This window comes from Leucopleurus acutus (assembly GCF_964270905.1).
Source record: "Leucopleurus acutus genome assembly, chromosome: 2".
NCBI classification, from domain to species: domain Eukaryota; kingdom Metazoa; phylum Chordata; class Mammalia; order Artiodactyla; family Delphinidae; genus Leucopleurus; species Leucopleurus acutus.
In genome coordinates, this window is record NC_139143.1 from 107,743,507 (window position 1) to 107,768,262 (window position 24,756).

Below are 24,756 nucleotides of genomic sequence, written 5' to 3' on the forward strand. Positions count from 1 at the left end.
TTTAGGTTCCTTCATAAAACATTATTTGAAACAACAAGGACCTACTGTATAGCCCAGGGAAGTATATTCAGTATCTTGCAATAACCTATGATGGAAAAGAATCTGGAAAAGTATATATACATATATATGTATATGTGTGTATATATATGTATATATGTGTATGTATATATATATGTATATGTATATATCTGAATCACTTAGCTCTACACCCAAAACTAACACAACATTGTAAATCAACTGTACTTCAATTGAAAAAAAAAGAAAGAAAGAAAAATACATTATATGAGCACTTACTAAAGGCCAGGCTAGAAGATGGACATGTAATAGTAAACAAGATATAGTTCTTCCTCTTCAAAAGTTTACAGTCTACTGAAAAGTACTGACAAGAATATAGACAATCAACGATACAGAGTGTAAAGAGTACCAAATGGGGAATGGTACTCTTTTTTTTTTTTTTTTGCGGTACTCGGGCCTCTCACTGCTGTGGCCTCTCCTGTTGCGGAGCACAGGCTCCGGACGCGCAGGCTCAGCGGCCATGGCTCACGGGGCCAGCTGCTCCGCGGCATGTGGGATCTTCCCGCACCGGGGCACGAACCCGTATCCCCTGCATCGGCAGGCGGACTCTCAACCACTGCGCCACCAGGGAAGCCCCGGGAATGGTACTCTTGGTACCATTGTTATTGTTACGATGGTGTGAGTCAGAGCAGCTTAAGACTTGATGGTGCTGGAGAGATCAGAAAAGATTCCTAAATAGACTGAAGTCTAAGCTAAGACCTGAAGAATGGGCAGGAGCAGGGAGTCTAACACACGAGTCAGTTTTGTTGAATAAGCAGGAAGTGCCACTTCCAGTCGTAGGGGTTCAGAATTAGCATCCCCAAAATGTGTCACTTTGGCATGAAGGTTACTTTGAGATAAAGGCAGTCAAGATCCTGCAGGTTCAAGAGAAACTACTGCCCCTCCTTTAAGTACCTAGAAGAATTTAAATTTGGGATTTTTCCCAGAAAAGAGTTATTTACCTAAGTGTCTCCATCTATTCAACAGGGCAAACATCTAGTTACCAAACATCTACTCTTCTTCTTATTGTCCTATAATGACCCTTCTGTTCTTGGAAGCCCCAGATCCCTATCTCTTTCCTTAGCTCAGGATGGCATTTATACTTCATTTAACCTTTCTGTCTCTGAACCTCTCATGTATGTGGGGACTCTGACCCTCTCATGTATGTAGGATTCCTGTACATATGAAGTTAAATTCCATTTCTCCTGTTTATCTCATGTCAATTTAGTTCTTAAACCAGCCTGAAGAACCTAGAAGGGTGGGGGAAAGTTTTCTTCCTCCTCAACACAGGTCAATAAATTACAAAATGATCATTTAAAACAGGTGCCCTTTCATTTGTGGAACTACCCATTGCCAGGACGCATGACTTGGTAAACTGAATATGGACTCTCTTCACCTCCTTGGTCCAATTCTCCTGTGCAGAGCAGACTGTGACCTAGACTGGACTTATCTAGGTGAAGAAAATTTAGAATAGAGGGGATAGCAGAGGAAAGGAGGAACTCAAGGCTTAAATGTATGGCTCTTGAAAATTGAAACCTAAGAGAAAATCAGCCTAATTTGAATGAAACATTTCTAGAATTGTTTTCTCAGACCATGACAGCATGAGAGTACCTACCTGGCTGAGCTGCACAGAAACCACCAGCAGGTACGCAGAGCACACATTTAAGCATTTGCCAAGATAGAAATTGGACCCACTAGGCTTGAGCTTCCTGGGGTGACTCTACTTGTCATTTTACCCATTAAGATCGTGTAACATGGTTTCACAATGGCAAATCAAAGTAAGGCTGGTGGTATTCCTACGATTACAATAAAATTAGAATGGCTTAATTAGTAAAACATTAACTGGCAGGATTCCTATAAGTAAAAATGTACATATTTAAGGTGGTTTATTGTAACATTTATAACATTTATTTTATAATATACTAATTCGTATGTAAAAGTGAATGTAAATTGCCAGAAATTAACATGCAATGTGAAGAAAAGTCCTTTTATCCTCTGCAACTGTAGCGTTTGGCAGATTCAGGAATAAATAATCTTTTGTGGCAAGGGTATGCCTTATCAAACATATGCAGATCAGCACTAATTAATGCTAATTAAGGTTTCCTGTCTATCTAGTTGGAAAAACGTCCAAATGTTATGAAATCCAGTTAGTATGCCTATTACGCTAATTGTTTTATATGGGGTGGTTCTTAATTAAAATATGTAAATTGACCTTAATTGCTATATACTAATGGGGGTTCATGTTATCTCACTAAAAGTGACAAGATGGTGAGGAGGGGTACTTAAAGGAATAATTCTGATAGCTCCTTAACTAAATGACCTTTACTCAAAATTAATTTTAATTGGAAGCTGGCTAAAGAAACATTTTTTTGTCTTTGTTTCTTTTTAGTTTTTAGCAATGTAAGAATGTTACTCTTCTTTGTTAATACAGCTTTAGAAGCAGTATGGATCGTTAATTACACTTAACAAGCAAGTTAATTTGACTGTTTACTGTTTATAGTTATCAGGAAGTTATTGATATCCTCATTTCAGTCTTAGGAAAAATTAGTTCTCATTGAATGTGAATTTATGGTTAGAATCATATAGGTAAGTCAACCTAGTTAGTTTGTTAGAATCTGTGTTAAAGTTTGATGAGCCAATAATGCTAATATGTACTCCTTAGCTGATTTATATTGAAATTACTTTTTAGAAAAAAAAATCTTTTTCTTTACAAACATTAACTCTTATTTGAGTTAAAATCTCATTGGAGATGCTTAGATTAAATAGACTGAAATGATTTTCTTACATTTTACTTATTGCTTTTTTTTTTTTTTTTTTTGCGGTACCTGGGCCTCTCACTGTTGTGGCCTCTCCCGTTGCGGAGCACAGGCTCCGGGCGTGCAGGCTCAGCAGCCATGGCTCACGGGCCTAGCCGCTCCGCGGCATGTGGGATCTTCCCGGACCGGGGCACGAACCCGTGTCCCCTGAATCGGCAGGCGGACTCTCAACCACTGCGCCACCAGGGAAGCCCTCGCATTTTTATTTATTATTTAATTGCAGACAAATTAAAGTGTGTATGCCCAAAACCAGTGTAAATGAATTTACATATTTTTCCACTATGCTAACCTTACAATTATACGAAGTAATTTAAATAAAGATAACAAATATTTTATTTTACTTTTTCATTTGAAAGTAGTTTATGTTCAACTGTAATTTAAAATATATTAAAAATGTGAGGCAGGACTTAGTAGAATACTGTCATATGGAAATGAGCATAGAATGAAGATAACAGTTTTTCCTTTGTAGAAAGGAGACCCAATATCTTTATTCTTTCAACAGGACATAGTGACAAATGTTTCACCCAGAATCATCCGGGGGACCACCTCCGGCCCCATGTATGGCCCTGGACAAAGCTCCTTCCTGAATATTGAGCTCATCAGTGAAAAAACAGCTGCATATTGGTGTCAAAGTGTCACTGAACTAAAAGCTGACTTTCCAGACAATGTAAGTGTGATTTAACGTCTAAAACAAAAGAATTGGCATAAGTTGGTGAATGTTTATTTAAACATCCGATTCATAGGCTTATAAATATTAATGTGTATAATATATTTTATTAAAGAATCTGCCAGTTGCTTTGCTGATGCATAGAAAGATGGAAAAGAAAGAAATGCTCAAGAACTCATAAAAATCTGCACAATGTGAGGCTTTATTATAAATGGGTGCCATGTAGATGGAAGAAGTATCTACATAAGCAGGAGGAAGAGAAATGAAATACTCATTGTATTGAGTTGGTTTTCACTGTATGTGGCTAGTATTTATGAAGGTGATGACCTTAGGAAGAAATTGCAGACTGTAAATCATTTTAAATATAAAGCTGAGGCAGAAGCAGAATTTCTTGTATAGTTTAGATTTTTTCAGTGGGAAATAATTCACCAAACACCTTTATTCTGAATGAGTCAACTATCCTTTATAAAATGTTTTTTTTCTTCTAAAGTACTATACACAAATATTACAGTAATATCAGGCTTATGTATGATATTTCATTTTTTCTGGATTTTATATATTGCCTATATTTTTTTAGTCCACAGATAGTATTTTCTCTTCAATAATTGGTTAGTGTTGTCTTTAATGTCATTCATTCATTCTCCTCCTCCTCCCCCCAGCCCCCTTCACCGTACACACACATGCACACACACACATTTCTCTCTCTCTCACTGAGCTGGTGGTGAATTGAGGTTGAAGTTTGGGGCGATGTATGTTTGCATTGTAGAAAATATTTCAAAGACAAATGAGAACACTTCAAGTATTCTAATAATAAATATTATAAAATCTAATGAAATTTGTGGATGTTTGCCCACAAACTGATAAATCAGGAAATTTTACGAAGGAACTTTAGCTATCACACTATCACCTAGCTCATCAAGTTTCTTTTTCTGTTTTAGAAGGCTCTAATTGTTTCAAAATTCTCTCTTATCTTGAAACAAAATATAATCACAGAAGATACAATTTATCTTCCACAATTCAACCCTTCAGATGTGAAGGGAACTATAAAGGCCATCTGAAATCTATAGCTTCTGCTCAGGAATTTTTCACTTCCTGAGCTTGATGTTGCAATTATCTGTTTGCACATTATATAATCAACTCTAGTGACAATTTTGTTGGACTATTTGTGTTTAAAAGAATCCACATGTTTTGGGAAGCTTTTCTCAGAATGACAAGGACAAAAAGTGGTCAACCATAGAAATAATTATTAATATATTTTTAAACAATCTACAGTGTTAAGTAATACTATGCTAGGTACTGAACATGCAATAAAATAATAATAAATGGTAATAAGTGTGAGCACTTACATAGTATTCACTCTGTGCTAGGTATGGTTATAAATGCTTTATGTATTTTAACACTCATTTAATTTTTCAACAACTTTATAAGATAGGTAGTATTATTTTCCCCATTTCACAGATGAGGAACTGAGGCACACAGAGTTAAGTAGCATGCATGCCCAAGGTTCACAGCTATTATATGGTGAAGCCAGAATTTGAACTTGAAATTTGATTTTAGCATCCATGCTCCTGTCTAGTAATAGTGTTCACTAGTGCACCTGCTTATATTGCAATATCATTTCAGTCCCTTAAAGGCTCAGTGTTACTTATATTAATGCAAAATAAGAACAGTATGAAATATTCTTTCAATAGTATTTAGATGAGCCAATGTATCTGAAAAAAAATCCCTTTTTCTGGAAAATAACACCTACCAATAACTTGTCTTAAGCTCACCTGATACTTTCTACCCTCTCTTGAGGAGGAGTAAGATGTTATAATAATGGCCTCCAAGAAATGACAGTAAGTAGACAAGAAAGTTGAGACAAAACCCTTGCTTTGTGATCCTACAGTCAAGCAGAAAGACTTGAACACATTTAAATGTTCTTTTCAATTTCCCTGGAAATAATTTTCTTCTCCTATAACACTTTTTCTTCTGAGAAAACAATGCAGCTTTTCTTGTTTCTAATTCTTTCACCATTTAGATTATATTCATTATTCTTTTTCTGTATTCTTAGAATTAATTTCTAACATTTTTACTCCCCATATCAAAGATAACATTTTAAATACAATTAAAATGGCATTCCCATTTGAACCCATAGAAATAGTATGTGTGCACCTAGATATTGCCATGCTGAGAGTAGAATGTCCCCCACTGTTTTGGAATTACTCTGATGCCAAACCCAATGAGCTGAATGAAAGAAGGTGACCCTTCATTTTCCACGTTTAATTATCACTCTCACTGGAGTTTTCCCACATCATTCTCGAGCGCGTGGCTGCCACCTTTAATGACAGGGATCAGATAATTCAACCTATTATGGCAGCTTCTAAACAAGGGCTAACTTTTCTGAAAAAGGAATTGTGCGGGGGGGGGGGGCATATATTTCAGCTAACATCAGCAGCCAGTATCTTTCTTTCCAGAGAAAGTAGGCACCAGTTGACCATGAACTAGAGGAGACAGCTGGAAGAACATGTTGAATATAAAGACATTAAGACCCCCCTGAAATATATTGTAAGGGCTTGTTTCTTAACTGTCACAGAATTATACCAAAGCCTACACTTATACCAGATTTCTGCTTGGCTTTCAAAGTTTCCTTTTATTTACCTGTGAATTAAACTTGGCACACTGATCATTGTAGTGACAATTTATTACTAAGAGTTTTTTTCTTTTCTTTCCTAAGCTGAGATTTTGCAATGCTTATTATGAAATGTATTGTGTAATTAGGGCTTACAGAAATCAATTTTAAGTGAATCCTTTAATTCTCACTGCAAAAACCTTAGACATCATATACTTTAGGCTTGCAAAAAAATTTTAGCAAGAAATACATGCTGCATTTTGTCTGAATGCACTGAATTAGCAAGCAAAGACTGGCATTTTCTATCATTTGTGGCAGCTAAAGTGAGAGTTAGGCAAAAGATAGGGATTCATCAGTGAATCAGCTGGTGAAGATAGAAAAGGGAATGATGGCTTTGTTAGAGAAATTAATAAGGGAAGAACAATTGGTATGTAAATATACTTCTATTATAAGACACCTCATTTCTACTGAAACCCATTCTCAGTTTATTACTGAGAGATCAGCATTGCACACATTATGTTCAAAATGACTCCAAAGAAGTTGCTCTCCGTCAGCATTCTGAAGATGCTTTCCTGACCAGTAGCCTCTAAATACAGTTCTTAACCTTGTGTGTGTGCCATGGCCTCCATAAGCACCCTGGTGAAGCCTAAAAGCCTCTTTTAGAATACTGTTTTTCAATGCATAAAACAAAATTCATAAGGTAATAAAGGATTCCCATTATATTAAAATAAAATTCTTGAAATATTTTTAAAAATATGATGTAGTAAAATATGTTACTCTTTAGTAAGGCACTAAAAATACAATCTAATGGCAGATCTACTACCTACTGCTGTCTTGATATAATGGTGACTCCAACTGATACCCTGAGATAGCTGCAGCAACTCTACATCTCTGTGTGATTTTCTCTGGTTTCTGTTGGTGCAAAGCACACTGGTTTGTTGCTTCATGATGAAGGAAGTGCTAAATTTCAGTGAGAGACTAGTGAAAATAAAGACCTAATTTTTTTTTCCATCCAAGTTCATGAATTTTCTGTTTTCTATCAGGGGTTCTAAGGACCTCACATTAAGAACCTGTGTCCAGTGTTTCTCAATTCTGGTTGCATATTAGAATCTCCTAGAGAGCTTCAAAAATGATATTTATGGTTAGGCCCTATACTAGTTGAATCAGTTAGAATTCTGGCATGGATACAGTGAATATAGATCTGTGTGTGTGTATGTATGTGTATAGATATGTATATGTGTATGTGAGTGTGTTTATATTTTTTATAAAGTTCCTCAATTGATTCCACTATATATACCATCAATGTCACTCATGAACTTTGGCATATATCATTAAATATTTATAAAACTCCTATACCGGAACTATTTACTGGGAGCTGTTTATATGTGCTAAGGGTTTTATGTATCTGTGAAACAGAGATTTTCCCCATTTTACAGATGAGGGAACTGACATTTAGAGACACTGCATTAACTGTCCAGATGACACAGTTAGTAAGTAAATGCTTTGGGACTGGAAATCTTTCCATTACACCATGAAGAGGTGTTCTATTTGACCATAAAGAACCTGAGAAATTAAGAACATACATGTTACAATCCTCCCTTGTCAACCCACTCAGATGGGCCAATTAGATTGAGCTTTCTCAACTGCAGACTGTCAAAAGAAAAAACAAAACAAAACAAATCTTTTCATTTGACAAAGAAAGTTCTGTCATCAGTCAATCATTATCTTGTCATTAGTTCCAGTGAAGAACACTTTATAGCTCAGCTCTTTTTGCTTTGCAGGGATGTAGGTGTCTATAGAAAACAATGCCAGTGACTCAATGTGGACCTTGGCTTGAATTGTTACCTGGCCTCGTTTTAAGTTCTGTATTTGAAAATAGGGAATTCGAGGGACTGAGTCAGATCTAGGTATCCTCCAAGCAGGAGGATGCTCCCTACTTATTCAGTGGACATTCGTCACCCCATTACTCCTGCACAATCTTCTTACAGGTGCCACAAAGTCCGGCTCAACAGAAGTGGTCTTCCTTTTCTTTGAAGTATGTATAATTAAGTCCAGCTAATTAGAAATAGGGGATTGTGTTACCCATTCAGTCTGTTCAGATAAATTTGTAACAAATGGAACTACAATAAATGTATTGTCAGGAAGCAATGATCAGTGTAAGTTCATTACTTTTGCTTTCTGATCACAGAGCTTACAAAGCACAAACAGCACCTTAGCTCTTCTCTCCTCGTATCCCAAAAAGGGTATTCACCAACAGAAACGTAAGAGTCTCTGCGACTGGAGGCATTCCTTCTTTGCTCCATCTGGAATTATTTAAGCTTATAATGTCCCTGTTTCTGTAAATGTCTACATATTCCCATGCTGATTTATTTTAAGTAAATTAGAAAACTGCTGGATCAGGTATTGAAGGGAAGCTTAGTATATCCTCCAGGAAGCTCTTCTCTTTTTTACACCGCAGCTTAAGTAATGATTTTGTAATATTGTTCGTTTATTCCAGAGGACATAGATATTTCCCAGCCTCGCTTTTTTGCTAAAATCCAGGACAATTATCTAGTGGCATTACTTTATTATTTCTTTTTAAAAAGATCTGTCTAATGTACAAAAATCAAAGTAAATCCAAAATGAATCACAATTAGCCATAGGCCAAGCACTAATTTGGTTATGCCCAACAAACCTTAAAGACCAGACCTGAAAGGATAAAAATATGTCCAAGTAATTTAACTGCAACTCATAAAAAAGCTCAAGAATATTTATAGGAATACAAAATATCTAGTACCAAACAAGATAAAGTTCAATGTCTGGCATCCAATTAAAAATTACCTAGTATGTAAAGAAATAGGAAAATAGCCCCAAAATAATAAAAAAAAAATCGATCAGTTAAAACTGATATGATGTTAAGATTAACAGGCAAGTACATTAAAACTGTTATTCCATACATTCAAAAGGCTAAGTTAAGCCATGGAAGATAGATAAAAGACCTAAATCAAAATTCCAAGCATGAAAACTACAACGAAAAGGATGGAAAACACACTGGAAGTTATTATCAGCATATTGGCACTGAAGAAGAAATAATTATTAAATTTGAAGATACAGCAATAAAAACTATCCAAAGTGAAACACACACACAAACACACACACACACACACAGGTTGAGAGAGAGAGAGAGAAGAAAGTAAACATACCATTCATGAGCTGGGGAAAACTTCAAGTGGCCTAATATGTACTGGAATTCCTGAAATTTGAAGAAATAACAGACCAAACTTTCCCAATTTTTCTTAAAACTATAAGCCTCCCACTATGCAAACAAAACAAAAGCAAACAAATGAAAATAATAAACAAGAAACTTGATGAACTCCAAGTACAAGAAACATGAATAAAATTACACCAAGGTAATACATCCTAATCAAATTAATTAAACCATTGATAAAGAGGAAAACTTCAAAGCAGTCAGGGACAAAAAGCATGTTCCATACAGAGGAACCTAACATAAGGGTTACTGCTCTGATTTGTCATCAGAAACAGTGCAAGTTAGAGGTCATCTTTAAAGTGCTGAAAGATTTAAAAAACAAGCAAACAAAAACTGTTAACCTAGATTTCAAAATTCAGTAACATATCTTTCAGAATACAGTGAAATAAGTACTTTTTCAATCAAAAAAAGATGGAAAGGATTAATCACTAGGAATCTGCACTACAGGAAATGTTAAAAGAAAATGTTTATGTTGAAGGAAAATGATGCCAGGTTGAAATATGGATCTACACATAGGAGTAAAGAGCACCAAGATTTGTAACTACATGGGTAAATAATTTTTTAAATTATTTATTCACTTTAAAAGATAATTGGTTGTTTAAACAAAAACATATTATAAGATAGTGTGGGGAGTTTATAGCACACATGAAGGTAAAATATATGACAACAATAGTGCAAAATTTGTGGGGAAGAAATGGAAGTATACTACTGTAAGCTTCTAAAACCTTCTGAAGTTTTATATCCCTTGAAGGCAGACTGTGATAACTTAAAGATATATGCTCTAAGCTCTATACAACCACTAAAATAATGTGACTTAGTTACATATAAAACATGAAAAATAAAGGTGTAAGATAGAATTAAACAAAGTACTCACACCAAAAGAAAGTAAAATTAAACCTAACTGTATCAATAGTCAAATTAAATGTAATTGGTCTAAACATCTCAATTAAAAGGCAGAGATTTTCATATTTGGTTAAAAAAAAGCAAGATTCAACTGTATGCTGCCTACAAGAAAAAACAATTTAAAATATGAAGACAAAAATAGGAGAATATTGAAGCAATGGAAGGAGATATACAATGGTAATTCTATTCAAATACAATCTCATAATACTGATAGCAAAGTAGTTATAAAAGCAAAGAATATTATCAAGGGCAAAAAAAGATCAACTTATAATGATGAAAAAAATTCATCCAGAGTTGATGACAATCCTAAATGTTTTATGACTTAATAACAGAGCTCAAGAAACCTGAATAAAAAACTGATAGAGCTGCAAGGAGCAACGGGAAAACTCAAAATTATAATTGGAGATTTCCATACCTACTTGTCAGTAATTAATAAAACAATGGAATGAGGCTGTTGAGGATTTGAAAAATGCTATCAACTTATCTAATTGACGTTTATTGGACACGCCATCCAAAGTCAACAGAATACACAGTCATTTCAAGTACATGCATAATATTTACTACAATAGGCCATATTCTGAGCCATAGAAGAAGTCTCAGCAATTAAAAAAAAATTAAATCATCTAAGGTATATACTCTGCCCCCAACAGAATTACATTTGTAATCAAAACAGGAATATATTTGGAAAATCTCCAAATATTTAGAAAATAAATAATATACTTCAATAACCCTTGGTTAAAGGAGGAAATCACAAAAAAAAAAAGAGTAAATCACAAGCAAAATTAAAAATTATTTTGAATGGAATGAAAATTAAAATACAAAATATTAAAATTTGTGATATACCATACAAGCATTACTTGAGGGAAAATCTGTGGTATCAAATACATGTATCAGAAATGAAGAAAGATCTCAAATGAATGACTACAACTTCCACCTTTAAAAACTAGAAAAAGAGAAAATTAAACCCAAAATAAATAACGTAAAGGATATAATGAAGATTAGAGGAGGAAATTGATGAAATAAATAACAGAAAAATAATTGAAAATGTCAAGGAACGTAAAGCTGATTCTTTAAGAAGAAAAATAAAATTGATAAAACTTTAGCCAGACTGATCAGGAAAAAAAAGGGAAAAGAAACATAACTTACCAATATAGGGAATGAGAGAAGTAACACCACTGCAGATTTTACAGATATAAAACAGAAAATTACAAAATATTATGAACAATTTTATGCAGATAATCAACTTAGGTGAACTGGACAAATCCCTTTTAAAGACACAAATTTTCAAAGTGTATTCAAGAAGCAATGGATAACGTTAAAGAAATTGAATTACTGGTTTAAAACATTTCCATGAAGAAAACTACAAGCCCAGATGGCTTCATGAGTGAGTTTTACCAATCATTTAAGAAAGAATAATGCCAATTCTACACCTACTTTTTCAGAAAAGAAAAACAGAGGAAATACTTACTAACTAAATCTGTAATGCCACACTTTGATATCACAACCAGATAAAGGCAGGACAAGAAAAGAAAACTATGGACCAGTGTTCCTCATTAACGTAGATGCAAAAGTTCTAAACAAATTTACAAATATTAACCAACAATATATAAAGAATATAATACCTCATGAACAAATGAGGTTTATTCCAGGAATTCTGGTAGGTTTAACATTTGAAAATAATATAATTCACATAAGTTGCAAACTAAATAATAACAACAACAGAAACAGGAAAAACATTCGAAGAAATTCAAAAATCCTTTCCTAACTTTTAAGTAATTTCAGCAAACTAAGAATATAAGAGTAATTTCTTAGCCCTCTAAAATGCATTTTAAAAAAATCCTAGAGCTAACATCCTAGTTAATGGTAAAAGACTGAATACTTTCTTCCTAAGGGAAATAAAATAATGATATTTGCTTTTGCCATTTCTAGTATACATTGTGCTAGAGTTCCTGTACTGTTAAATAAGAGAAGACAAATAAAAGATATGCACATTGCAAAGGAAGAAGTAAAACTACCTTTATTCACAGATGACATGATTATTTATGTAGAAAATCTGACTGAATATACCAATAAAAACCACTTTATTTACAAAAGCAGGCAGCTAGGTTACAAGTTACTGTTTTCAGATTTGATTTTTTAAAGAGTTGCATTAAAATACTGTTTATCTTTATTACTAACTTTTCTTGCACTCCGTTAAATTCTGCACTCCAGGCAAATGCCTAACGACTCAACCTAGCCTTGGCCTACCAAAATACAACTTTAAATAATAAATGAGTTTAGCAAGATTGAAGATACAAGATCAACATTTAAAAATCATTTGTACTTTTTATATACTAGCAATTAACAATTGGAAACTGAAATAAGTATATCTTATAAATATATCAGTATAGCAAAAAAATGAAATAGGGATAAATTTGACATAAGATGTGAAAGATGTGAACACTGAAAACTACAATATATTACAATAGAAATTAAAGAATTAAGTAAATGGGAGGCTATATCATGTTCAGTGATCAGAAGAGTCACTATTGTTAAGATGTCAAGTAACCTCATTGATTTAAAGGTAAAATGAAATTACAATAAAAATATTAGCATGAATTTTTTGCAGAATTTAACAAGTTGATTCTGAAATTCATATGGAAGTATAAAGAACTTACAGTAGCCAAAATAATTAAAAAAGAACCAAGTTGGAAATCTAAAACTTTCCGATTTCAAGACTTATTTTAAAACTACAGTAATTAGGATAGTGTGGTATTGGCGTAAAGATAGATAGACAAATAGATTAATGGAGCAGAATAACAAGTCCAGAAAACAACCTACAAATTATTTATATGAACAAATGATTTTTGACAAAGATGCTAAAAGGAAATTCAATGGACAGCATTTAGTCTTTTCAACACATGATGCTGGTAAAATTGGGTATCCATATGCAAAAAATAAAAATGACTCATGTCTGACATGACATAAAAATTAACTCAAAATATTCATAGACCCAAAGGACAAACCTAAAACTATAAAACTCCTCTAAAAAAAAAAAAAGGGAGAAAGACTCTGTTATCTTAGGTTAGAGAAATACTGAATATTTCTTAGATGCATACCGAAAGTATAGTCTTTGAAAGAAAAAGATGATAGATGTGATTTCTTCCAAATTAAAACTTCGGTCTTCAAACCTGTTGCTAAGAAAATGAAAATACAAACTACAGACTAAGAAAAATATTTGCAAGTCATGTATCTGGTAAAAGACTTATATCCAAAATGTTTAAAGGACTTTCAAAACCCCGTAATAAGAAAGCAAACAACCCTTCCCACTTTGAGCAAAACATGTAAAGAGACACTTCACCAAAGAAGATCATGAATGACAAATAAGCACAAGAAAAGGTGCTCAGCATCATTAGTCATTATAGAAATCCAAATTAAAGCCACAGTGAGATATACATCTATTAGAATGTCTAAAATTTGAAAGACTGATCATATCAAATATTAGCAAGGATATGGAACTACAAGAGCTCTCATACATTGCTAGTGGTGAAACCACTTTTGAAAATAGTTTGGTAGTTTCTTAAAAAGTTAAACATACACCTACCATATGACCCAGATAATCCACTTTTGGCTATTTACCCAAGAAACACCAAAACATATGTCCATACAAAGACTTGTACAGGACAGTTCACAGCAGCTTTATTTGTAATAGCAAAAAACTGAATGATTCAAATGTCCAGCTGAATAGATCAACAAATTATGGTGTATGTATACAATAAAATACTACTTAGTAGTAAGAAGAATGAACTATTTGATACATACAACATGGATTAATCTCAAAAATTATGCTGAGAAAAAAAAAGCCAACCCCTCTCCCCCTCAAAAAATACATCTTTTATGATAAAACTGTAGAAACTGTTAACTAACCTATAGGGATGTAAAATAGATTAATGGTTGCCTCATAGACAGGGGAGGAGTTGGAGGGAGGGATTATAAAGCGTCGCAAGGAAATTTGGGGGCATGATAGACATATTCATTATCTTGATTGTGATGATAGTTTCAAAGTATATAAAATTGTAAGCTTTAAATATGTGCAATTATTATATGTTATACTTTATATAATTTATAGTATATAGAGAATTATATTTCAATAAATCTGTTTTAACATATTCAATAGGTTACATTTAAAATTATAAAAGCACTTTTCATGGGATATGCCCTGGGAATTAATCCCAGATTGGATTAAATGGCTAAACTGCTGTCACCCGGCTGTTCAATCCCTACCCATTGCCCAAGCCACCAGTCAATTATTACCTTTCGTGAAATTTTCTAGTGTTTTGATTGTATTCACTTTGATATGGAGACACGGGAATTAACGTGAGGTTAAAAATGATGTTATGCAGTGTTAAGAAAGAAAAGAAATGTTGGGTGTTTTTTTTAAGCTTCTGATTAAAATGCTAGGGCTTTATCTCATTCAGTAAAGGAAAAATCTTAAGAAAATCCTTCAAAGCTTTTAGTCACTTTATATATACAAGCATTAACTGCCTGCAACATACTTTTTCTCAAATTCTCCTCCACTTTGTAATTTGTCAGGCTGCCTTTTGGGTAACAATATTGTCTCCTCAGTTCGGAAGTATAGCATCCAACACACTGAGCCATGTTGAAAGAGACCCTGGGGATGGCGATGTTGCATTGAATTTAGACTCTTTCTTGGTTATATATTAGCTCATGAGAGAGGCAATGGATACAATTTATCAATTATATATGTTTGCTACATAACCAGACCATGTCATAAACTAAAAACAAAGCCCATACTCAAACCGCTGAAGAGGTTTGCTCAGTGGACTCATTTACTTAATATCAATTTGGTAATATTTCACATCAGTCAGTGTTCTGTTTTTGTGGAGAAATCAGCTCTAATGCATTCTTCTCTTAAAGTATAAGGAAAACTAGGAGAGAGAAAGGATAAAGTAAAACCTCTTACTGCCCCTGACCCCTCAAGTCCCTAACTGTATCTTTTTTTTTTTAAATCTTGAAGGGCCCATTTAATTTATTATTTTTTTTTAAATCACCAACATTTTATGAGAGGCTAAAAGTTGGAGATTGTTAAATAGAGGTTGTTATTTAACATAAGATACTATAGTTATGTGTGTTGCATTAACTTTGTTACAAACTACTTATTCTATTTTACTTTTTTTTTTTTTTTTTTTTGCCACTGGGCATTTTATTATTTTACACTGTACCGTACAGGGAATATTCCAGAGATTTATTTTTCACAAGGAGCAAATTTCATATCTTTCCCCTTAGGTCTTCTAAGGTATTTACTTAAAATTATTCTCTTTATTCTTTAAGACAATTTTCAAAAAAATAAATACTTAGTACTATTTTAAAAGTCTATAGACTGCTCTTTAATAACTGTCTTTCTATTTCAACCATTATTTATATTTGGGTAATTGATTCAATTTAATCAGAATTTAAAACTATATCTGTGATGCACAAATATGAACTAATTAATTGTAAACAATCTAAAAGGAGAATGGTCACGGAGGCACTGGACTTCTAATTTAATCACTAGGCAAATTTAGTACTTCATCCTTAAAATATCACAAATGAGGCAAACTTTAGTAGAACAAACATGTGTAAAATGAACCCTCTAATTTACTTAAAATTTCACTCTATGGGATGTGTCTTCATTTTAAGAATCAAAGTCATGAAAATATACATTAAAATGAGGTCCATTAATACTGGTAGCTTGTGATTATCATTTTAATAACAGATAGAGAAGAATTATGGAATTACGAATGAAATACAACAGTAAAGATATGATATTTTTGCCAGAAGCTTCTACTTTTCTACCAAGAGTGCATTTCATAACCGTGTTAAGAGAAGAGATTTTAAAAAAAGAAGGAAGGAAGAAAAAAAAAAAAAACCCACATTTTTTGGCAAGGAGCCATTTCCCAAGGCAAGCCCTGAATCTTAACAGAAGGAAAAGAAGCAAGAATTTGACAAAGAGATTTTATGAATTCAAATAACCTTGTAAGGAATACATGAATATCATCCCCATTTTGTATTAGAATCTGATATCCAGATGAAGGTAATTTCCCAAGGATATTTCTCAGACTGTTAGTGGTAAAATTTCAAATTGATGACAGAGGTCTGATGTACAAACACTCACAATAGAAAAAAAAAATATTTTTTAAAGTCAAGCTTCAGAATACTTAAAAATGTCATGTATGATTCACTTTTTCTTTTCACCTGGATTTTCCTCCCCTTCTGGTGGAGGTGCTAAAGAGCAGAGAAATGGGAAAGGTAATCAGCCAGAGGGAAGAGAAGAAGCAAAGACCTAGATAATTCACAAACTGGAAAATGAGCTCCTAACTAATCAAAACTGGATTGTAAATAAGATAGAGAGAATTTATGCATCCCTGGTACTGGCCTGAATAGCATTTGCACCGTCCAAGGAAAGTATTTGTGAATTTCACAGTTGGCTCTTTTTTCTCCCTTTGAGATTTTTCCTAAGCTAATTATCCATTATGTACATGAAGCAAAGAAATAACTTATCATTAAAGTCATTTTTGAGGTAGATACTTCACTTTGCATGTTGTTAAAATGCCTAGAGTATTAATAAAGAATGAGTTAACTATTAATACAGCTTCTTTGGGGAGTTTCTGATCTATATACTGATCATCCAAAAGGAAATTTTGTGTAATATTTTATTCATGAAAAATTTAGAGAAGTAACTAGATTAACTAATCTTTCCATAATAAATAATTTAACTTTGTGCTTCTTTTTGCATTTTAATTTTTTCATAATGTGTCCTTTAAAATCCCTAATATTAAAATGATCAGTAACTGTTTTGTGGTTGATTTAGTTTAAATTGTAAATTTAGTTATGGCTCTTGGGTTGCAAGGTTGGGGGAGAGGTGTCAATATAAAAAATGAACATATTTATAGACTGGAAAACTTATGTATGCAATAAGTTTTTAGATGAATTATTAGAAAACAGATTAGAAATCAATGTGAAAATGACATATAACAATAATTTTTGTTGTTACCCAGACTATAATTACACCTCAAATACTTTACATTTAACATACTTTCCTACTTACTGTTCAATAAGTTTTTGTATCATGTTTTACGACTCAGAGGTTTTGCCTTACTTCTGCTTAACACCTTCCAAGACCTTCTCAGTTCAAACTCAGCTAGGATAGATAGAATATGATTAGATTGTGTCTTTGAATTTCAGGCAGGACTTCTGCTTCTAGTTAGGAGATAGAAAGCCAGAAGAGATTACACTCCCACCCTAAAAAACAGAGTAAGTCAGATAATCAGCAAAATTGGAATTTTTTTTTAAACCCATGCAGATTAACCCAAAAGAAATAAATTCCAGAAAGTGATAAGCTCTTTTTGGGAGAGAAGAGACTCTTGACTGTTTTGCTCCCTGGAAGAATGGTGGGAAGGGAAGGAAATCACAACAGAAAAACCAGTAAAGATTTAAAGAATGTTTAATGGATGTGTTTGGAGTGGTATGATGCGTGAGAACCTCAAGGAGCCCAGGCAGAGAACTTGTCAGCCATTAGCAACCAACTCTTTCCCATGTTATTTCATTGAGCTGCCTACCAGATGTGGGGCTGAGGCAGCAGGGCTCAGAGAGATCATCCTGAAGGGAATCAGGACCTTCTCCAATTACAAGGCAGAGGCCTACTGAAGCCTGGGGTGGGGAAAGAGCCCTGACAGAAATTCTCCGAGGCATTCTAAGCCTTCACCAGTTGTATTGCAGTAGCCCTTTTGAAGGCTTGAGGAAGGCATGCTCAGCAGAAAGATGTTCTGAAGCACGGAAGGCCAGTGTGGAAGTAGAGAGCAAAATGAACTCCCTGACAACACAAAAAGCTAGCAGCTGGTCTGCAGGCAGCAAGAGACATCCCATGGTTTGGAAAGTTGGTGGCTGGACTAATCATAATAAAGAGACTGGAGTCTTTCTGGGGCTCAGTTTCCAAGTCCTACTGAAGAGAAATTTCTAATCCAACACTCAAACATTTGAAGCCAGTGGAGAGCTAGATCTGGTAAAATCAACACAAAGCCCAGACTCAGCTTAACGACATATTTGATCAACTCAGTCTCTACATTAGCAGCCTCATAAGGAGGGGTACAACCTTTTCTGAGATAATTTTTATTTATTTAAGTCTCTACTGTTCTTTTACACAGACTATCAGACATACAATGAAAAGTTATAAGGTTTGAGGAAAAAAAAAAAAATGTGACCCAGGTCAAGAGAGTTTTCTCGCAAGTTGTTTGTAGAAGCATATCCAGAGATAGAATTGGAATTATCAGATAAAGACTCTAGAATTAACATGATAAATGTGAGGGAAAAAAAAAAGGGTCTAGTGGAAAAACATTCATGAAAAGATGGTAGAATTTTATCAGAGGGTTGTAAAATATTAAAAAGATCCAAATAGAAATATATAAAGGATACTATTTCAGAAATGAAGAATTCATAGTATAGGCTTGAGGGAGACTGGATATAGCAGAGAGAAGACTCAGTGAAGCTGATGACAGAGTAAAAGAAATTACCCAAACTGAGAAAACAAAGAAGAAATATGTCATAGTGTCTGAGATCTGTGGGACAATATAAAATCCTCTAACATTCATGTAATTGAATCTTATAAAGAAATGAGAGATTCTAGCACAAGTTATCTATTCAAATAATAGCATCTTACAGTGGCTTTCCTTGACTGTCATGTGGAGAGCAGTCCCCTATCACAAACTCCAATAGTACTCATTACTATCAAAATTGTTTCCTTTTATTATTCTACCAATATTTATTGAATATACACTAAGTGTCAGAAACTATTTTAGAATATAATATTCAACTAGACAGTATATTTCAGTATTTCAGTATATATTCAATAATATATTTGCCCCTTTTCTCACAAAACTTATTTCTTCTCTAGAGTGTGAATTTCATAAGGGTAGGGACCTTTTTTATTTTTCCTCATTTGTTCCTGAATCTCGACCTTCTAGAACAGTAGCTTGTGCATAGTGGGACTCAATTAATATATCTCAAGAAAAATGAATAAATGAATTTTTCTAAGGATTAGTTCTAGGCCCTATTTTATAGTGTCTTGCCAAAGATTGTCTGACAAAAACTCCTAAGCCTGTTCTGCTATGTACTATTTCTCTTTCTTTGTTCTTTCCAACCCCCAGGCTCTAGGCTCCACTTCTACATTCTCAAAAGAATTGATTCACATAGGCACATTTTACAGATACAGAAAGGTGTACAGATGTAAACCAGAATTTTTATAAGAGGAACTAGATATGGGAGAAGGGTAATAGCACTTCTATCAATGCATATATAACTCTATCTTGTAATTATTTGCATGTAGTCTCTGTTCTTCCCTCCAGATAGTGGTCTCTTGGTATTCCTAGGGCCAAGGCCCATGCCCAGCCAAGTTCAATTGCTTCTCTGTCATATACATCATGATATGTTATTTAATTTCATGTGGAAGTGGGCATTTCTTAAATTTTTCAATAATTTATAGAAAATCAGCCATATAATTAAAGGACTGATGCCATGAAAGTTTTTTTTTGTTTGTTTGCTTGTTTGTTTGTTTTTAAAGAAAAGGGAACTGTCAAAATACTTAGTTTAAATTATTATTCTTTTTCTTTTTCTTTTTTTTTTTTTTTTTGCGGTACGCGGGCCTCTCACTGTTGTGGCCTCTCCCGTTGTGGAGCACAGGCTCCGGACGCACAGGTTCAGCGGCCATGGCTCACGGGCCCAGCCGCTCCGCGGCATGTGGGATCTTCCCCGACTGGGGCACGAACCTGCGTCCCCTGCATCGGCAGGCGGACTTTTAACCACTGCGCCACCAGGGAAGCCCTAAATTATTATTCTTATTTAAAAAACCATGTCCCCTAGGCCATGTTGGCCGAGCCTAACAAACAGGTGACCAAATCTAAGTCGATCAGTGATTGATTAGATAGGCTATATCAAATCACACACTTGAATTTTCCAAGGGTAAAATTCCTTTCTTATAGTTCTAACTAAGGAACTTCTATGCATCTCCTGTGATGTTCTGATTTATATTAAGATTTACTTCCAATCATCACTGAAACAGCCTTCTAATCTTAGAAATCTGATGATGGTAGAAAAAAATTGGAGTTGCCATTCTTTATCATTCTCAATAAATGTAACTGAATTGTTAAGTCACAGGGTCCTTGAATGCCAGAATCTTTGAATCACTAATTAGCAAGCATCATCTGGCTCAATCTGTTTACTAAGGAGAAAAATGAAGTTTAGAGATATTGGTACCCAAGTCATGCAAAATGGTGTTCAGTTTGTCCACATTTCTTAAGCACCTCATGCCTCTTTCCCTAAATACATGTTTTTTGGTTATTGCTAACCTTCCCTTCCCCCCACCCCCAAATAAAACACACCCAAGAGAATACTATTAAAACCCAGGTGCACATCCTTTAGACTTATATGTTGTCAGTATCTATTAGTCAGGGTATGGTAATTAACGATGACTAGATTAATTAGTAATAATTGTCCATTATTGTGCCAGTTGCTATGCTGAGTAATACCTACTTTATCACTAATGCACATCACAATTTTAAACAGAAAGTATCTTCCTCACTTTACAAATGTGCATACTAATCCTAAAAAAATAAGTAAATTACCTAAGATAAAAGTGCTAGAAAGTAGCAAAGCCAGGAATTGAACTTCAAAGCTTTCAGTCTCACCAATATGCAACACTTACGTATAACAATATCTACTTAATCATTCCTCCTGACCAGAAAGCAAAGCAAAACAAAACAAAAAGGAAGAAGGAAAAGGAAAGACAAGAAAAAAAAAAAGAAAAAGGAAGAAATTGCAGACCACAATGACAGATATTTCTTTGTATTTAGGTTTAAGGCAGACAAAGTTATGCTGAATTTATTTCTTATATAAAATATTTTCACCAATATATTATTGATTTACTGAAATTTAAAAATGATACAAGTTAAGTGAAATATAAAATCAAATTATGTGAAATAAAACAAGTTATAAAGCATACCAATCTTTACAGTCACATACATAGCACAAATTGTAGTCCACATTAACTCAAATTTACCAAGATCTATATCATATTATACCATTAATAGTCTGAGCTAAACATTTAACATTTCTCTGTATAGTTACAAAGGTGGCATAATAGTTTGTATTAATTCTACCAAAATCCAAATTTATGTCTAATGTCCACTTCTAAAAATGCTCACTATTTTACTAAGTTTTCCTGAACTGATATTCTGATGTCATTTGCATCCTGGTAAAATTTTCTAAATGTTTTAAAATTTTAATACTCTATTTACCAAATATTCTGTTTAGCAAAGTAAACCATTTTCTCAATCCAAATTAATACTGCAATTTAATCATAACCATATGAGCACTTTGAAAAGAAACCTTTCTTACTGGTACTCACATAAACAGACTTAAAAACACCTAAACACACTCAGAAAAACTTAAGGACTTGATGCATTTTGAACGTGTTCATTTTCAAATTATATGAATCACTTATTTGTGTAAGTGATGTTATCAAGTGTTTTTTAAGGACCTCAGGTAGATTTTGTTGTTGTTTAGCTTTTAGTTTTTATTGTAGCTCCTTGGCTGGTTGATTGGTTGTCTGTCTTAACTGTCTCCTATCACATGATCCCCTTGTTATTTTAAGTAATGAGCTCAAACTCTTGAAACTTCCTTGTGTGAACAAAACCTGCTGCTTTTCTACCTCTACTGATTCCACCTTATTAGTTTTGTTCTACAGTGCCTGGCACATGGTAATCACTCAAATAAATATTTGTTGGCTATTAACTTTTTGAACTGTTTTTCCTTTTCAGGTTTAGAATTTGAAGAACTACTTTTCATTCCAAAATAATTTCAAGCAACTGATTGAAACTGAGATTAGGGAGTCTGCAGTTTGGTGGTGGGGGGGGGGAGTGGGGAGAGGAGGATGAGTTTGGGAAACAATCATGGAATGTAGGGAATAAATGAATAAATGCTGGGCCCAGTCTGCAAGAACTACAATCTTTTGCAGCTCTGTTGGCAGCTATATGACTTGGCCAAATCACAGTCTCATCCGTAAACAAAGAGATGGAGTGATGCTATCACCGCCTTAAAGATACTACATGTCTGACAATGATTTGATTAAAAAGATCTCTCACTGAGGCTGAGAAATCTTATTGTACCATATAACCTACATTGCAGTAGTATTTGTTGCAGTGGATATTGAATAACAGAAGAAAGAGCTTTTACATTTTAACTGAACCATAAATACTTAGTCATTTTTTAGGCATCTTTGAATTGCACATAAGAGAAGCCAGTGGGATCTCATGCTCAGAAAAGATAAGAGATCATTCCAGAGGTGAATACATATTATTTTCTATTCCCTACTCCATTTTAGTCATATGTAATGAACTAGTTTGATGGGAGCAACATAGAAAATTACTGAGAATTTTTATATTCAGAGGTTTTTTGACTATTGGCTGAGTGGGCAAAGGGGCAGGATTAATATCTATTCCTGGAAAAAAAAATTGAGATGGAGGCACATTTTCAGAGAGAATTTTTTTCTTCTTGCTTCATTGGGCAAGAAAGCTTTATCTTGTCTGTGAGGTTAACTATGGGAGCAGACCACTGCTGGGAGCTGGGGAACACACGGCAGAAAGAGGAAGGGAGAGAATGCTCTGTTAGTTTCCTGGCTAGACAGGTCACATTGCACTTGCGGCATGAAGATGAGGGTAAGAGTTTTAAATCAGCTGTGAAATTATTTTGGTACCTAGTGTAGAGTGAAGGATTGGGGTTATGTTTTCTTAGTAATTTCCTAGAATAGACAAACAGGAGTTTTGTATTATAGCTTATAGGTGATGAAGGTATAGATCTTTGGACACACAAAAATGTCAGTCATTTGACCAAGCACAAATAGGAATAGATTTATGTTGGCTCTTGAGATAATAACCAGGAAAAAAAATCGAGAAAGTCATTTTTGTCTAATTCTCAAGATTTCCAATATCAGAAAGCTTATATTTTGACTGGATTTACCAACATATAGATAATTAACTTCAAAAAACAAAGGGCAAAGCCTTGGCTAATATGTCTTTCCTTTTGCCTCAGAGTATTGCAAGTCAGTGGTTGTTGATAGAAATTTTCTAAAGGAACGTATTTGAGGATCAAACATGAAATAGTGCAGGATCAAAACAACTTAATTCATATATTAAATGCTGCATAAATGATGAAGCTCTTCTGCCAACTCTGAATCTGAAATCTCTCATGCTATAGGAATTTGCAGGAACATCATATAAAACAAACTCCTAAGTAGTCGAAGTGGCCTAAATAGTGACATCTACCTTATAGCTGTAAAGAAGACATGGGTTTTCTTTTTCAGTTAGCTGAAGCCAATAGATATAATATTTATGAAAGTGTACGGTTGTAATGCAAGTAAGGAATGAAAGTTGTGAAAAGGAGAATAATTAAAAGAATGCTGCCAAAGGTTCAAGTAAGAATGTTTTTAGAATCGAATACAGAAGGATTTGACCAGAGTTGGAGGATTGGCTTGAAGCCATAGCATGTTTGGATGAAGGCTGTTTTGTAAAATGTCAAATATACTTTTATCTCCATTGAAGTTTATCTATAATCTAAGAGCATAATCATGTGTGAAACCCTACTAATCAGACATCTGTTTCTACAAAATGTCCCTTCTAAATTTTCCTCTGGAGTAACAAGGAACTGGATCATGATAGGAGATTAGAGTTTTCAAGAAGTTGTAGTCATAGAAGGAGAGTAGAAATCTCCAATTCCCCCTTTCTTCTGATATCTTTATAGTTTTATTTTTAGTAATAAAATATTCCTAATAATTAATAAGACAATATGATAATTCTACCCTTACTTTGAAATTGTTGCTGTCATACTGAAATATCTTGATTTGCCTAATTGTGTTCTACCAAAACGTACAGATCATCAGTTTATTAAAGATATCAGCTTAATAATCTATTGTATTGTTGTAAAGAGCAAACTAAATAGTTTTCTTTGTTTTTCTTGAGTTGAAATATTTTGGTAACATCTAATTATCCTGCTGATTTTAATATACATTTAATAAAAGAATTAACTATGTATGCCAAACATATACATATTTATAGTCTAGGGATTTCAAATTAATTTTATCAGTTTTTTATAATACACTACCCTAAGCATAGTCACGATATGCCCTAAAATTTTTAAGACAGACTCGTTATCTATGTAATCTATATTCAATAAACATGGTTCAGTTTTTTTAATTTATATGTTTTTTAATACAAGGAAAATTTTAAATCTGAAAAACTGAATTGGTTACTTGATGCATTTGGAACATATTAGAATAAAGATAATGTGGGATGCTGGGAATGGCCAATCTAAGAACTCTTAATTGCTTGGTTTTTATATTTTAGAAAAATCTAAGAAAAATTTAATCTTCACT

At 33.7% G+C, this 24,756-nt stretch overlaps 1 protein-coding gene across 1 annotated transcript in view; it reads left to right on the top strand.

Moving 5' to 3' along the window:
* The window catches only part of DPYD (dihydropyrimidine dehydrogenase), an 803,004-nt gene that overhangs the window by 463,533 nt on the left and 314,715 nt on the right, over positions 1–24,756 (top strand). Inside the window, exon 14 of the mRNA XM_082832404.1 lies at positions 3,373–3,537. Coding sequence (XP_082688530.1) covers positions 3,373–3,537 — 165 coding nt within the window. The remainder of the gene's footprint in view (positions 1–3,372; positions 3,538–24,756) is intronic.